This window comes from Lycium barbarum, chromosome 5 (genome assembly GCF_019175385.1).
Source record: "Lycium barbarum isolate Lr01 chromosome 5, ASM1917538v2, whole genome shotgun sequence".
Taxonomy (NCBI): Eukaryota; Viridiplantae; Streptophyta; class Magnoliopsida; order Solanales; family Solanaceae; genus Lycium; species Lycium barbarum.
Genome location: NC_083341.1, coordinates 40,735,418 through 40,751,305, shown reverse-complemented (window position 1 = coordinate 40,751,305; position 15,888 = coordinate 40,735,418). Strand labels below are relative to the sequence as shown.

Sequence of the window (15,888 nt, the reverse complement as noted above, 5' to 3'; positions counted from 1 at the left end):
CCTATCATTCTAACCAAGTCGGCAATACTATTTAGTATTGCATAAAATTAAAACATAAGCTATAAGATATAATTGATAATCATGAGCTTATCCTGGAACCAACACCTCCAAATGTGGACACAAACCCTCTCCCTAAGCATGGAGGAAATCAAATTCACATGATAGAAAGAGGTGATTAATGGGAAGAGAACCCTTTGACAATTCGTCCAGATATTGAAGGGTTGGAAAGCACCGTCGCCTCGTTGTCTTTACAAGAGCGAAAAGATGTGTTAAGCCTTTTGGCAAAGAAATATGAGACATCTGCGATAGCCAAGAAAGAGCCCTTTGTGCTTAAGTATCCCTCAACAGTCGCTCGAATTCAGAACGAGTCGTTCATACATAAAAGACCAGGACTGGTTGAGAATACACCCTTTGTGATCAAACAACCGCATCTGACAATGGTCAATAAAGGAAAAGAGATAGCCGTTGTGGTTCAGGGTATGACCAGGTCTAGAAGGTGTTATGCTCCAGAAGAGCTTGTACTCGAAGCGCCACATTGTGAAAATTCTCAAAAAAAAAAACAATCACTGAAGGTGAAGCTGAAAACTTTTGGAAGCAAATGCTAGTTAAGGATTATTCTATTATTGAGCACCTGCACAAAACCCCCGCCAGGATATCACTAATGTCATTGCTACTCAATTCGTCTCAACATTGCTTTGCCATAATGAAAGCCTTAGATGAAGTCCAAGTGCCCGCCGACACTACAAGCCAAACATTGGCCGAGATTATAAGGTATGTTCTAAGAGTGCATAGGCTATCATTTTTTGATGACGAATTACTAAGAGAGGGTAAGACCCACAATAAGGCCTTGCACATAACAGTCAAATGTTGCGACAAGATTATCCCTCAAGTGTTGATTGATGGAGGGGTTGGGTTGAATGTATGCCCTGTGACGACTTTGAAACAACTCGAGTATGATGTTGGCAAAATCCGCCAGAGTCTAACAAATGTAAAAGCTTATGATGGTGCAACCAGTGGCCAAATTATAGAAATAGACCTACACATACAAATAGGTCCCGCAGAGTTCGTAGTGGAGTTCGTCATCATGGATATCATAACGAGCTACAACTTATTATTGGGACGACCCTGGTTACACGCCGCTGGAGTTGTAGCATCTTCGTTGCACCGGTCTCTTAAATTCATATGGGATGATCAAGAAGTCGTGATTCCCGGTAAAAGAAGTGTCCACAACTGTCCGGACAACTCTGTGCCAGTCATACAAAAGTCACCAGTTGGTGCTGATTTTCACCCTATTTAACTAGCCATAATAGACCGTAGGGGATGATGAAGATATCCCTATGCCACTGGTCTACAAAAGAGTTTCCACAACTATGATAAGGAGCGGGTTTGAGCCTGGGAAAGGTCTGGGAAACAACTTAAAATGAATCAAACAATGAGTGAGTATCAAAAATGGAAAATATCGATTTGGGGTTGGATACGAGCCATGTGAGGCAGAAGAGGAAGAAGAAGAATATGGATCAAGAGGTCCTGCTGAAATGAGAAAGCAACCCTCATCTATACCAGCCATTTACAGCATGCCCATAGTCACAACAGCAAAGATCCAGAAGAGGGTTTAAAAACGTTGTTTTGGGAAGAGGAATGTGCAACTATCATTGAAGAATGCTTCGAAGCATTGGAGATTCGCCAAGCTGAGCCAAGGGAAACAACCAATGGATGGACTTTTACCTTGTTGTTCACTCTGCGGTAGAAAGAATGCTCATCTTCAGAAAAAAAAAAAAAGGCGAAAGTCAGCTTTGAGGCCTGGCTTGTTACATTTTCATGTTTCCTTATTACGTGTTGTTTAAAAACGGTAATGGCTCGATGTTCCATTCCTAGTCAGGACCACAGTTTGTATTGCTCTTTTAAATTTCAATAAAAACGCCTCAAAGTTTACAATAAGACGAAATCGTTTTACTTTACCTATATAAGTATATGTATATATAATTATATATAAATATGTAATTAATTTGCTAACCGTGTTATTTTATTTTATAGTAATAATACAGAGGCCACAAATAATGTCATGACTTGTTACGAAATAAGTAAAAACAGCGACGAACAATACTGAACCAAAGGGGTTGATAGATGTTGAAGAAGAATACGAGAACAGACCAATGCCAAACCTAGAGGAAACAGACGAAATTCATCTAGGAAATGAGGAGTTGGTCCAGGAAACTAGAATAAGTGTGCATTTGATAAAAGCTGAGAAAAAAGGGTATCAGAGTTTGTTGAAAGAGTATGAAGATGTTTTTTCTTGGTCATACGCCGATATGCCAGGTTTGAGTACGAACATTGTTTCCCATAGATTGTCGATCTTTAAAGGATTTTCCCCGGTAAAACGGAAAACTAGGTAGCCTAACCTGATGTCAGCAGTCGAATTAAAGAAGAAGTAGAGAAACAGATTCAGTCGGGAGTTGTTGAAGTGACACCATACCCGACATGGTTAGCAAACATAGTCCCGGTACCAAAGAAATATAGAAAAAATAGGATTTGTGTAGACTATCGTGATCTTAACCGTGCTAGCCTAAAGGATAATTTCCCACTCTCGAACATTCACATACTCATTGATAACTGCACCAAGCATGAGGTGCAATCTTTTGTGGATTGTTACGCGAGCTATCATTAGATACTGATGGATGAAGACGATACTCAAGAGACGACATTCATCACACCATGAGGAGTGTACCATTACCGGGTAATGCCTTTTGGTCTCAAGAATGCCAGCGCCACTTACATGACGGCGATGTCCGCCATTTTTCATGATATGATGCATACAGAGATTGAGGTGTATGTGGACGGCGTCTTCATCAAGTCTCGAGTGGGTGATTATACTTTTAAGCACTTAAGAAGATTCTTTGACAGACTCTGCAAGTACGATTTGAAGTTGAATCCTGCAAAATGCGCATTTAGAGTGCAGGCTGGAAAATTGCTAGGATTCATAGTTAGTCGTCGTGGTATTGAGATGGATCCCACAAAGATCAAGGAAATTCATGAACTCCTACCACCAAGAACAAAGAAAGAGGTCTTTAGTTTCTTAGGAAGGTTGAATTACATTGGATGCTTTATCGCCCAGTCCACAGTAATCATAGAACCAATTCTCAAACTTCTCAAGAAATATGCTCCAACTAAATGGATGGAGGACCGTCAGAAAGCCTTTGACAAATTAAAAGATACCTATCAAATCCACCCATTTTGGTCCCGCCAAGTATTGTACATGTTAGTATCAGAAAATGATTTTGGGTGCATGTTGGCACAAAATAACGAAACAAGCAAGAAAGAGAGAGCCATCTATTACATCAGCAAGAAGTCCACACCATGTGAATCCAGATATTCCTTAGTGGAAAAGACATCGTGTCTCAAAAAACTAAGACATTATATGGCTGCATACATAACTCATCTGATTTCAAGAAGGGACCCCCTAAGGTACATCTTTCGCCAGCCTATGCCGATAGGGAAGTTGGCCAAATGGCAAATTCTATTAAGCGAGTTCGACATTCAATACGTCGCACCGAAAGCAGTTAAGGGGCAAGCATTGGCAGATCTATTGGCAGGAAGCTCGGTAGATGACAATCCCGTAGCTCTGTGGAATTACTTCCCGGATGAAAAAATAATGACAATTGAGGGTGAAGAAAAGAAAGATGAATTAGGCTGGAAAGTATACTTTGATGGAGCGGTCAACTTTGAAGGATCCGGGATCGGAGCCGTCTTATTTTCAGACTCGGGCCAATATTATTGTCACACCCTAACCTTATTAGGGTGTGATGGGCACCCGACCCCATATTCGGAGCCGAGCGAACCCCCAGACTCTTATTACATACATACTCTCTTCAGATTTTCAAATCAAATCACATCAAACATATAGTAAGGCTTTCAGAAACTTTCTTTCTACTGTTCACAAACCAAACAAAATCCGTAGACATATGGAAGCTGTAACATATCACAAAATGTCACATCAGCTGATGAAGCCGCTTACAAACTGACGTTCTGTACCCACGACTCTGTCTGCAAAGTCTCTAACACAAATCAGAAATCACAACTTATATACGCTCTGACTCGGCAACACTCCGGAGGGAAGTGGAGCTCGCCAATCCCGCTGAAACAACTCCTAGCAAAGTCTTCTGCTCATCTGGGTGTACCATACGCACGATGCATACTGGCGAACCATACGCACGATGCATACCGGCCCGGGACTAGGCGAAAGAAGTAATGACACATGCACGAGCAGAGTAGTGAGAAACTAAATGCACATAAATCAAGACTCGATGGATAAGTATACTTACCGACCTCTGAAGGCTCAGAAACGAGTTTCGGGTCAATCCGACTTATTATGAGAAAGTTATGAGCGTTTGAAGTACAGAAACCATTTTTGAAAAATCAAGCAATAATCATATCAAGTACTTTTTAGATATCGTTGTGGATTAAATCAAACAGAGCTTTTGAAATCATATGTACGTATTAAAGTATATCAAAGACTCGATGGAATCATCAAACATGCTATCATACTTACAGAACTCTTTTAGAAACATATCGAAAGTGAATAAGGATCATAGACCAACTTGGAATCACAGAATGGAATAACCCCAAGATACATGTCATACCTTACTTGACTCTAGGACATGCCAAAAGAAAGAAAGGGTAAGCCTTACATACCTGTTCTGCGTCCTATCAGTTATGCTTATTGTCCAAGCTTGCTAGGCTACATTCCAAAGAATTCACATAATCATTAGGTTCGTCGTCACACACTTGTCTTAATTTCTCAAACAAATTCACTTATAATCTACCGAAATTTCGGCAGCATTTCCCCTGTAAATACACCATCCCCGAGATTCTAACTCGGCCAATTTTAACAACAACAAACCCGATAATGGAACTCGGACACATTATCAACATCAATACCAATAATTATATTCAACAACATCAATAATCATTTCAAGAATGTGTCAAACAATTCACATAACATTCCAAACAACCCAAACGACCTACTACTTCACCCGAGATCTTCCAAATTCCACAAGAACACTAACAATCTATGTTTTCACAATATCATTCATTCTTATAATCATAAAAAATAACATACTAATAACACATTAACTTCTTCCATAGTCCACCAACAATTACAACTTCATTTCAAGTCATTAAATCTCCATTTAACATCATAAAATCCACAATAACAACAACTAACATATCAAGTAGAATCAATTCACCATGACTTGCCAAACCACCCATCATTCGGCCACAACAACTACATGCATATTTTCATGAATTTTTCATTCATTTCTATACATTACAATGACAACCAACATACTACATAAAATTAATCCATTATTTCTACACAACATCACACATGCACGGCCAATACTACATATGCACGGCCATAACCTCAACACACCCAATTCGTGGTTTTCATTCATTTTACATCATGGAATCCACAACACAACAATCAAACTACTTAAATAAAATCATTTCATCTTTTCTACAACACACACCCTATTCGGCCAAGCACCAACACCCATAAATTCATGAATTCCATCCATTTCCACACTTCACAACATATACAAACCATGCATAACATATGAAAATGAAGGTTAAACCTTACCTTCTTCACTCTACTTCTTCACTTGGCTAGAGTTGCCACTTGCAAGACGAATGGTTTTCTTGCTCTAACAACCACTCCATGTTAATTAGGGCCTTCAAGTTAGTAGAGAAGATAGATGAAAATATTTTTTTTCCATCAATTTTCCATGGGCCTTGTTCGGCCATGCTCATGGCCGAATACCCCCCCTCTTTTGTTTTTCAAAGCTTCTTGAAATTTCCAAGTTGGAAGATAATGACTTATGTCTAAATTCTCATGCCTCATATATATATATATATATATATAGTTTCCCACAAGCATGTGAGGGGCACATGCCCCCTTTCTTGAAGTTTCTAAAAATAAATAAATAGGACCACTTGTCTTATTATGTGAACTTTGGTCCATTCAAGAATTTTCTTGAATACTTGTGAAATTACCATTTTGCCCCTAGCCTTTTGCAATAATACCATAAACCATTTTGTGAATTCCCCTTTTTGCTCTTAGTCTTTCTCAATATTTCCATACTAATAATGTTCATAAATACTATTCATAACAACTTGTATATTAAAATAATTTTGGAAAAATGGTATTGCCTTCAACATACCACGACTACCTCAAAATTTCCAAACGTATAAAATGCGGGCTATAACAATTATCCAGTGGCCGCCAAGTTGAACTTCAATTGCACCAACAATATGGCTGAATACAAGGCGTGTATCTTGGGTCTACGTTTAGCCCTCGACATGGATGTAAGAGAACTTCAAGTAATTGGCGACTCGGATTTGTTGATTCATCAAGCTCGAGAAGAATGGGCCACCAAATATGAAAAGATCATATGGTATGTTGGACTTGTGCAAAGGTTGGCAGATCGATTTCGCGAGGTTAAGTTCAAACACATACCAAGAACCCTGAATGAGTTTGCTGATGCATTGACAACAATAGAATCCATGATTCGGCATCCGGATAGTAGATATATTGATCCTATCAAAGTTGAAATCAGAGATCAACCAGCTCACTGTGCTTTTGTAGAAGCAGAGACTAATGGAAAACCTTGGTACGTTGACATTAAAATGTTCTTGGAGAAAAGAGAATATACTGAGTGAATCACTATCTACCAAAAGAAGACCATCAGGAAATTGGCAAATAGTTTCTTTCTAAACAAGAATGTTCTGTACAAACGTATCTCGGCTTTGGGATTGCTTAGATGCGTTGACTCCATCGAAGACACAAAATTGATTGAAGAAGTGCATCCTGGAACCTCCGGGCCTCACATGAATGGTTCGTGCTAGCGAAGAAAATCTTAAGAACAAGTTATTACTGGATGACCATGGAGAACGATTGTAGCAAATTCGTCCCGAAATTACACATGTGTCAAATTCATGGAGATTTGATATAGGTTCCTCCAATAAAACTAAACGCTATGACGTTGCCTTGGCCATTCGCCACCTGGGGCATGGATGTCATAGGACCGATTGAGCCAATTACGTCAAACAAACACCGTTTCATTTTGGTTGCCATAGACTATTTCACCAAGTGGGTGGAAGCGGCATCTTATGCATCAGTAACAAAGAAAGTAGTCGCAGATTTTGTGCGCTATAACATCATATGCCGATTTGGTATCCCAGAATCAATTATATCAGACAATGGGCTAATCTGAACATCCACTTGATGAAAGAAATGTGTGCACAATTCCTAATCACTCACCAAAATTCAACCGCATACCGACCACAAATGAATGGGGTTGTGGAAGCCGCCAACAAAACCATCAAGAAGATTCTCAGGAAGATGATTGATAACTACAAAGATTGGCATGAACAATTGCCTTATGCATTACTGGGATATCGCACCACGCCTAGGATTTCAACTGGGGCCACTCCGTACTTGTTAGTGTATGACACTGAAGCAGTGATACCAGCCGAAGTAGAAATCCCTTCACGTCGAATAATACAAGAAGCTGAGTTGGACGATGTAGAATTGATCCGCACGAGGTATGAGCAACTGGCTTTAATAGATAAAAAGCGAATGATTTCTATTTTCCATGGTCAATTGTACCAACAGAGAATAGCACGAGCTTTCAACAAGCAAGTGAGAACTAGGATTTTTCAAATTGGGAAATTGGTGCTCAAACGAATATTCCCAAATCAACAGGAATACAAGGGAAAGTTTGCACCAAACTGGCAAGGGCCCTATATGGTGCGAAAGGAACTATCAGGAGGAGTAGTGGTACTTGCTGAAATGGATGGTCAGGAGTGGCGAAGGGCAATAAATTTAGATGCCATCAAGAGATACTACGTGTAAAGAAGAAGACGACTACGAAGATTTAGAGTTTTTGTAGTTTATGTTGCTTTAATTACGTTTCCTTTGCTTGTAATTTTGCACTTTTTGATAAAACCAAATCCAAAACCATGTACGAACTACGCGAGGACCTGATTCCCTATACTTATAAGGGGAAAGTAGGCACTTTTCCAAGCTCGATCGCTTTAAACCAAAAATCCAAAATTATGCATCTTGAACTACGCTATGACCAGATTCCCATTTGGGATGTGTAGGCGCTCTTGTGAGTTCGGTCTCGCCAAAAAATTCCAATATATTTTACCCTAAACTATGTTTTGACCTGATTCCCAAAACGGGATACGTAGGCGGTCTCCCAAGCTCGGTCATTCCAAACAAAATTCCCAATAAGCCTTAGGAAACCTCAGAATTGATTTAGCATGAGAAAGATAAAGGTAACCCCACAAGGAAACTGGGGGCAAAATTTTTGAGAAGAAAATAAAAAATTCCTCAAGCACAGTAAAATCAAGAATCGACAAGTACACACTTACATTGGGGCAGAATTTTTGAGAGGGTCTCAAAAATTCCTCCGACATAGAGAAATTCTAGTTGGTACAAAGATGTATACAAATTGGGGCAAAATTTTCGAAAGGGATTCAAAAATTTCAAAAGTCGAGATCAAGAAGAAGAAAATGAAGAAGAATAAGATATGGAAGGCCTTGTTTGAGTAACTAATGTCATGGCATTAAAAAGGCGTATATAAAATATATCACTTTTGAAACATATATAATATACCAAAAAAATATACACATATTTTCAAAAATCGTCGCTTTTCAAAATTTTCTAGAAAAAAAAAAGGATTTTTGAGGGAAATGAGCATCCTATCCTGCCAAAGCGTGAATGGAAGAAGTCCATGCGTAGGGAGAGCGGTCGGCCATATAGGAAACTGACAAATTTTTCTATGGATGCAAGAACAAACAAAAATGGATGTTTTACACTAACTTTTTTGCTAAATTATTTAAAACAGGATAACGACAACAAGCCAAGTGAAGAAAAAATTTAGAGGAAAGCGGCGAAGAAGAGCATACAAAAGGGTAACAAAATCCTCCCTAAGTAAAATTGGTTTTACGCTGATAAGTTTGTTCGTTTTGCAGAGCACGAAGATTTTTAGAAAAGAAAATTTAAGACTACTGAAAGATATAATCACGGTACCAAAAGCCTGGTCTCCACTAAACAGTATTGTGTCACGTTATTGAGACCCCGACCGAGATGTCGCATGGCTTGCCTTGATACATTGGCTGGTTCGACGTCTTAAAAATCTATAAATTAAAGGCGACGGGTTGATATCGGTATTGAAATACCGTATTCACAATCGAGTCTAGTCCTTTCGGAAGATATGAACCCTCTCAACGGGCAGGTATTCTTCTCCGGAGTCAACAAAGGAAGGTGTCAGTATTTCCACCGAGGCAAGCTTCACTCCTCAAGATGACGATATGGATTAAACGACTACGTGCTGAAGGGGCTGAGTCAGCATTCATATATATAGCCAAAAATAGGTAGCATAATCTTGAGGTTGATGTCCACAATTGTTGAAATACGAATGTGATTCCTACATCAAGATTTACAGTCGCTACTACAGTTTATTTCAAGTTAACATAATCATGATTCAGGGATAGTGGCAGTCATGAGAAAAGGCTCCGCACTTGAATATGCAGTAGTTAACTTGAATATTCTGACTAAATGTTGTAATTCTAGACACAGAGGTTAGTACTCATCATGAAGGGAATATGATACTGCACTCTGATGCGGAGTCTACATCTGAGTATTTTTTACCATAAGTGATGTAGTCCCAAACCGGTATACCGCAGGCTTCGTATGAGGATAACGATGCAGTCGACACCAGGTTTGCGACAGTGACCGCGGTATGTGAAAATGATGTGAGTCAAAATTTTTAGGGGTGGCCGATGTCATAAGAAACAAAAATGACCCGCACTTGAAAATATGGTTTTCCTTAGTAGCATCTTTCTTACGAAAACGACAATCGGATTGGGGTGTGTAGGTTTCACAAAAATGTGGTATAGCCCGACCCAGATCCCAACAGAAGTTATCATTGGACAATGAAAACATCTGAAAATGACGAAAAAGAGACGATCAAAGTATCGTGATTATTATCTAGAGTAGATCATATTTTCAAAAATACACGGAAAACACATACTTAATGGAGAAAAGAAGAAGACGGAGGAGGATTTATGAAAAGGTGGACATAATATTGGAGGACGAGTTCAATGTCAACAAAATGGCAAAATGCCATTCAGGTATGACTACATTAAAATCAAAATTTTCAAAAACTAACACGCAGGACTCAACATTTGGAGATGGCTAAAAGCTACCCAGATAGGAGCAAGAGAGCCAGACTCAAGACATGCAGAGCAAACATGGAACTCTTCTAGGGAAACCGGTCAAAAATCATGTACTAGAGTCAAGCTTTCTACACCGAGATTGAAACATCACTTCAAGCAATGGCACATAAATCTTTTGAAAAATCGCTTCCGGTCGGGTTTTTCATCGGAAATAGTCAAAGGGATTCCTACATAAAGGGATAGTCCTTTTCAGGCTATCGAGTCAAACTACAATTGGCCTGATTCCCAAATCCAAGGATATGTAGGCTACTCAAAATTCGATGCTCGGCCATTTTCCTATAATTATCTCAAGACACCTCGAGGTAGTTTAAAGAAAACTCTTATTTTTCATAGTCCTCATAGAGTCAAAACTACAAATGGCCTGAATTCTCATGCAGCCTGAGATGTGTAGGAAGCCCAGAAACTAGGGTCTGGCCATACTTTCAAAATTTTGCGCAAAAGAGCTATAATTTCTATTATTCGATAAAAATTAAGATTGTCAAATTCGTAGCTCAAGGATGGCCTTGCCATCCTCAAAATTCGAAGGGGCAATTGTTGACATCTAATTTTCACCTCATAAGACGTGTATTTTAATTCTCAAAATTCCCGAGGCAGAGACGAAGCAAGGATGTTGTAACGACCCATTTTGTCGTTACCATGATTCTTTCATTTTTTTCCCTTGTTGACCCATTCCTGAGTCTTGTTAAACTATTTTCACCCGAGGAGATAGCTGGCATGACTTCCTAGGCATCGTTTTGGGCTTTAGAATGTTTTCTAGAAAAATTTGGCTTTAAGCAAAATTTGTTTGAGCGGGAGTTGACTTTTGGGCAAACGGACTTTTTTTGGAATCCGTCGATTCCGTGAGGTCCGGATGACCATTTGTGATTGATTGGGGGGTTTGGTTCAGTTCCTAATGCACTCGGTTGTGTTTTGGGACTTGGATTTGAAAGTTGTTATGTAGGCCATCGGGGGTTGACTTGGTCAACGAAGCCTCCGTTGGAAATTTTGAGACCACGCGTGTGTTCGTGGAGCATTTTTATGTATATCTACGTATTTGGTTTGTGTTCACGAGGTTCCAGGATTGTTCCGGGTGTCGTTTTCAAGTTTGAAAGACATCAGATTTTTTCAGTGTCTGGTATGTCCGCCGCAGTGGTAAGGATCACCGCCACAGCGGTACCACTGCAGCGGTAACTGCTGGAGCGGTAAGGGCGACCGCCGTAGCGGTCGACGAGCAGTTTTTATGTTTTAAAGCCTCCAAAAACCCTTATTTTCCTCCCCTAACTTCTATTATATTTTCTTACAACCTTGGAGATGACTTGAGGGCTTAATGGTCAGATTTCTCTTGGAAGTAAGTTCCCTAATCCTAATCTCTTCCATTTCATTCCTAAGTAAGAATCCATGCTAGAAATTCCTAGAAGCTTAAGATTAAGAGAGGGTTTATGGGGTTTTTCATAAAGGGTTATAAAAATGATTTGGATTCCTAAGTTATGGTTAAATGTTGTTGTTCTTGCTAGATAATGTCATATCTAGGCTTGTTAATCATTAATATTCTATTCTAGAGTTGATTTTCATGAATTAAAGTTAGGGTTCTTAGACCCAAATTTGGGGGTTTTCATATTAATGATGATTTTGAGAATTAATTGTGCATTCCTATGATTAAATTAATGGGTTTTGACCTTTGGTATTGAATTTGGTATTTTGGTCATAAAATTCCTGTTTTGCCCTTGAGACTCGTTTTTCCTAAATTAAGGATTGGAATTTGACCGATTAGAAGGTAGCCAATATGGGTATCATTATTAATGGTTTCTTACATAGAATTCATATATGATAGAGTTTGACTATTTGGAGATGCTTCGAAATAAAAGGCATCGTATGGGTTCGTGGCACCTGTTCGGTTGCCAGGTAGGTTATGGCTTTCCCTTCGGTAGACTCCGGTTAGTTTCCCATATTTTTGTATTAGAAGAAACGAAGAATGCATGTGTCGGAAATCGAAGATTTAGGATGGAATCCTAGGATGGTAATGTTGTGTGACTTGTTTGTTCGGGCTTGTGGCCTGTAGATTCCTTAGGTCGTTTGATGTGATTTTTCTTCAATATCAGTGGATTTATGTGACTTGGGAGTAGTGGATGAAACTTATTTTTGTGCCTAATGATGAAGATTTCCCGTAATATGTGATTACTTGTGTTATGTCTTTAATAGTGAATCTAGTGCATAAATGGGAGGATAAAATGTACCAACGATTTTGATTGAGTTCTAAATGAGTTGTGACAAAAGATTTTGAGTGTAAGTTTAGATTAGTGTTCTAAGATAATAGGATAATTTAAGGAAGTGGTAAAATGTATATCGATTGATTGACCGATGAGTCATGTTTGACAGTTCTATTGTACTGGCTTGATGCCATGAGTTGTTGATAGAGATTAGACCCTGGCATTCATCTTGATTTGGAATATTTTTTTTGCATACCCATTGTTGGTATCATGATATAGATACATCGCTAACATACCCACTATATGTATTGTGATAAAGATACATTGTTGGCATACCCATTATTGGTATTGTGATATTGATACATTATTGGCATACCCACTGTTGGTATTATGATAATGATACATTGTTGGTGTATCCCATTGTTGCTACTTGTGATATTGAACTTGATTGTTGATGATTGACGCATTGCACGCATTCTCACACATTCATGATGCATGGCCGATACCCGGTGATGATCCGGTATCATTGATTGAGTAAACTAATATTTGATAAACTCTTTTACTTGAGTGATTGTAAAAAGGCCGATGTCTGAAGATCAATTTCGGAATTGTTGATTGTATGAAACTGATATTTGATAAACTCTTTTACTTGAGTGATTGTGAGAAGGCCGATATCCGAGGTTCAATTCCGGAATCTTTAATTGTGTGAAACTGGTATTTGACAGACTCTTCTACTAGAATGATTGTGAGATGGCTGATGTCCGAGTTTCTATCTCGGAATCATTGTTAGTGCATGGACTCCGCGGGTCCTCCCAGGTGGTGCCGGTGAGACTCCTCCTGTGAGAAATTAGCCAGGGTCCCGTCTGTCTATTGGGCAAAGATCCGGGACGAGTGGCACTTAGACTTCGCGAGTCATGCTGGGTTATTCTATCAAAACATTGATATTTCAGTCCGGAGTACATATGTACACCTCATTTGCATGGCATTGTATTGCATTCATACACTATTGCATTGCATTGCATTACATTGCATTATGGCTATATATTGAGATGTTTTGGTGTTGTACTTGTGATGTTTGATTCTGGCGTGATATATTCATACTTGGCACCCTTGGGGATTAGATGCTTTACTTAGGCGATGACGGGTGTTTTGATCCGGATTTATTGTTTGAACTTGTGGAGGTATCCCATGGATCGCCCGGAAGATTAGTTATATGTTTGATCTCTATGTGATGTAGGATAATGGGTGTCTTAATGATGAGTTGGCTACTAGACTAAAACGAACGATTTAATGATATGTGAGTTGCGAGATTGTTGAGAGATTGGTTGGTGATTATTGGGGTGAAGTTAACGATTAAAAGGTATTGATGTACAGTGTGTGGTAGATAGACGTATGACTTGATTGGTTTGTTATCATGTTTATCTGTGACTTCTTTTACTAATATGTGTTACTAACCCTTGTCGGCCTATAATACTTACTCATTACTCATGGATTGTACTGAAATTGCACTTGCTACTCCCTTTTCGGGGTGTAGATTATTTCTGGTGGTTAATTGTGACGTGTACGGAAATGCGCAGTGCTGATCTTTAAGACCTCCCCCTACTTCATTCTAGGATAGAGGTTAAGTCATTGAATATAGTGGAAATAGGAATTCATTTAGTCGCTCGTGTACTAGTCTAGACCAGGTCATGGGAAGTTGGATTGAGTCTGTAATCATTCATTTGTTGTAATCTTTTAACTCCTTGAGTTTATTGAAAGTATTATGATGTTTCGCTGTCATTTCTAAGTATCTATTGGTTTAAATGTTTCATCTTGTTTAATCGATGTGTTATTCGATAGAGGGTTCACCTGCCAAGGTGGGAAAGATAGTTGCCCGCGCGGTCCTAAAATGGGTCGTGACAGATGCACCTTCAAAATTTAAAATTTCAAAATCCCGAGAAAATTGCAAAATATTGACATTTAATTAATTATTCTGTAAAAATTAACAATTGCAACAAAATTATGAGTTATTTACTTTCATAATTATAATTCAAAAACGAAGTACATATCTCGCTCTGTTTAACTCGAGAAAATTGTTAATTAAAGACGACGTATGAATTACGGCTCATTTTGACCGTATTTTTCGCATTTTTGAATATTACTCGGAAGTATATCAATATTGAGCTCGTTTCTAAGCTCTTATTTTAAAACGACGTATTATAATTTTATTTCGTCAAAATATCATTTTTACAAGGGCGTTTTAAAGTTAATTAACCTAAATTATGTGTTTTATTTTTTAAAGGTTGTGTTATATTTTATTAAAGGGAGGAAGTAATTAATACTTACCCCTCCCCCCCCCCCCCCCCCCCCGCCCCCGCTTATCATTTTTACGTGTCAGTTTTTACCTCCTTCTACCCTAATTTCGTTTCTCTCATTTGAGAGAATCAGATGGCTGCGTTAGGGTTTTCCACCACCAGCCACCGCTTCTCCACCATGTTCAGCCTACAACGGGTAGTTCCCCACCCCCTTTTGCGGTGTGGGATGCCATGGGCGAGCCTTTAAGGCTTTAGCCATCTTGTGCTACCACACCACCCCAAAAAAGGGGTGTGTGGCCATTTGTTCGATGGCTGTAGTGATTGTTTGGCTACGTGTACGCCTTGGATGAGGTTTTAACGATCCTATTGTTTTGTTTGTTGGTATGACTTTGTTGTTTTGTGTGTGTTGGCGTACGATTTGCCATCTGGCATGTACAATCAAATTTCGTTTTGTTATTCCTTGTACAATTTGCGATTTTAGTACGATTTAGTACAAATGTGTTGTATTATTTTGTCATTACTTGTTTGAATTGGATTTTGTGTGACGAGGTGGTGAATTTAGGGGGAAATCTGGTTGGAAAAACCTAGAATCTTCCATTTTTTACCCTTAAGTTGATTTGCATGCTATAACTAGAAGGTATGTGTAAAAAATTTGGGGATTCTTTTTTTAAAAAAAAATTGCTACTACTCGACTGCTAGGGTTTGAGTGTCTTTATCATAATTTTCCTAAAACTATGCTACCCTATATATATATATATATATATATATATATATATATATATAACGATATACTACTATTATATAGAGGATATTATCCTAAAATACTATAATATATCTGGTAATTCAAGAAGAAAATGCTTTAAAAAGGTTTTTGAGTGACTTTTGCAGAGGAATATTGATTCAATCTCCATTTGATCTTTGGGTTGCCATTGCAAGAGGTAATATTTCAATACTACTCTTTTATTTAATTTCAGTTTTCATATGACTTCAAATAAATGCATTGTTGTTTAAATATGTGTTTGAAACTTTGTTTCACTAATTTGGATATATTTCTGCCTTAGTTTAGTTGATAATATAGTGTTGATGATGTTTAAATTGCAATAATG

General features: G+C 38.5%; 1 protein-coding gene across 1 annotated transcript; it reads left to right on the top strand.

Moving 5' to 3' along the window:
* Nucleotides 1–7,342: 7,342 nt before the first annotated feature.
* LOC132639383 (uncharacterized) lies at nt 7,343–7,909 on the top strand. The gene is made up of 2 exons (XM_060355834.1): nt 7,343–7,531; nt 7,670–7,909. The coding sequence occupies exons 1-2, from the start codon at nt 7,343–7,345 to the stop codon at nt 7,907–7,909; spliced, it is 429 nt and encodes a 142-aa protein (XP_060211817.1).
* Nucleotides 7,910–15,888: the final 7,979 nt, after the last annotated feature.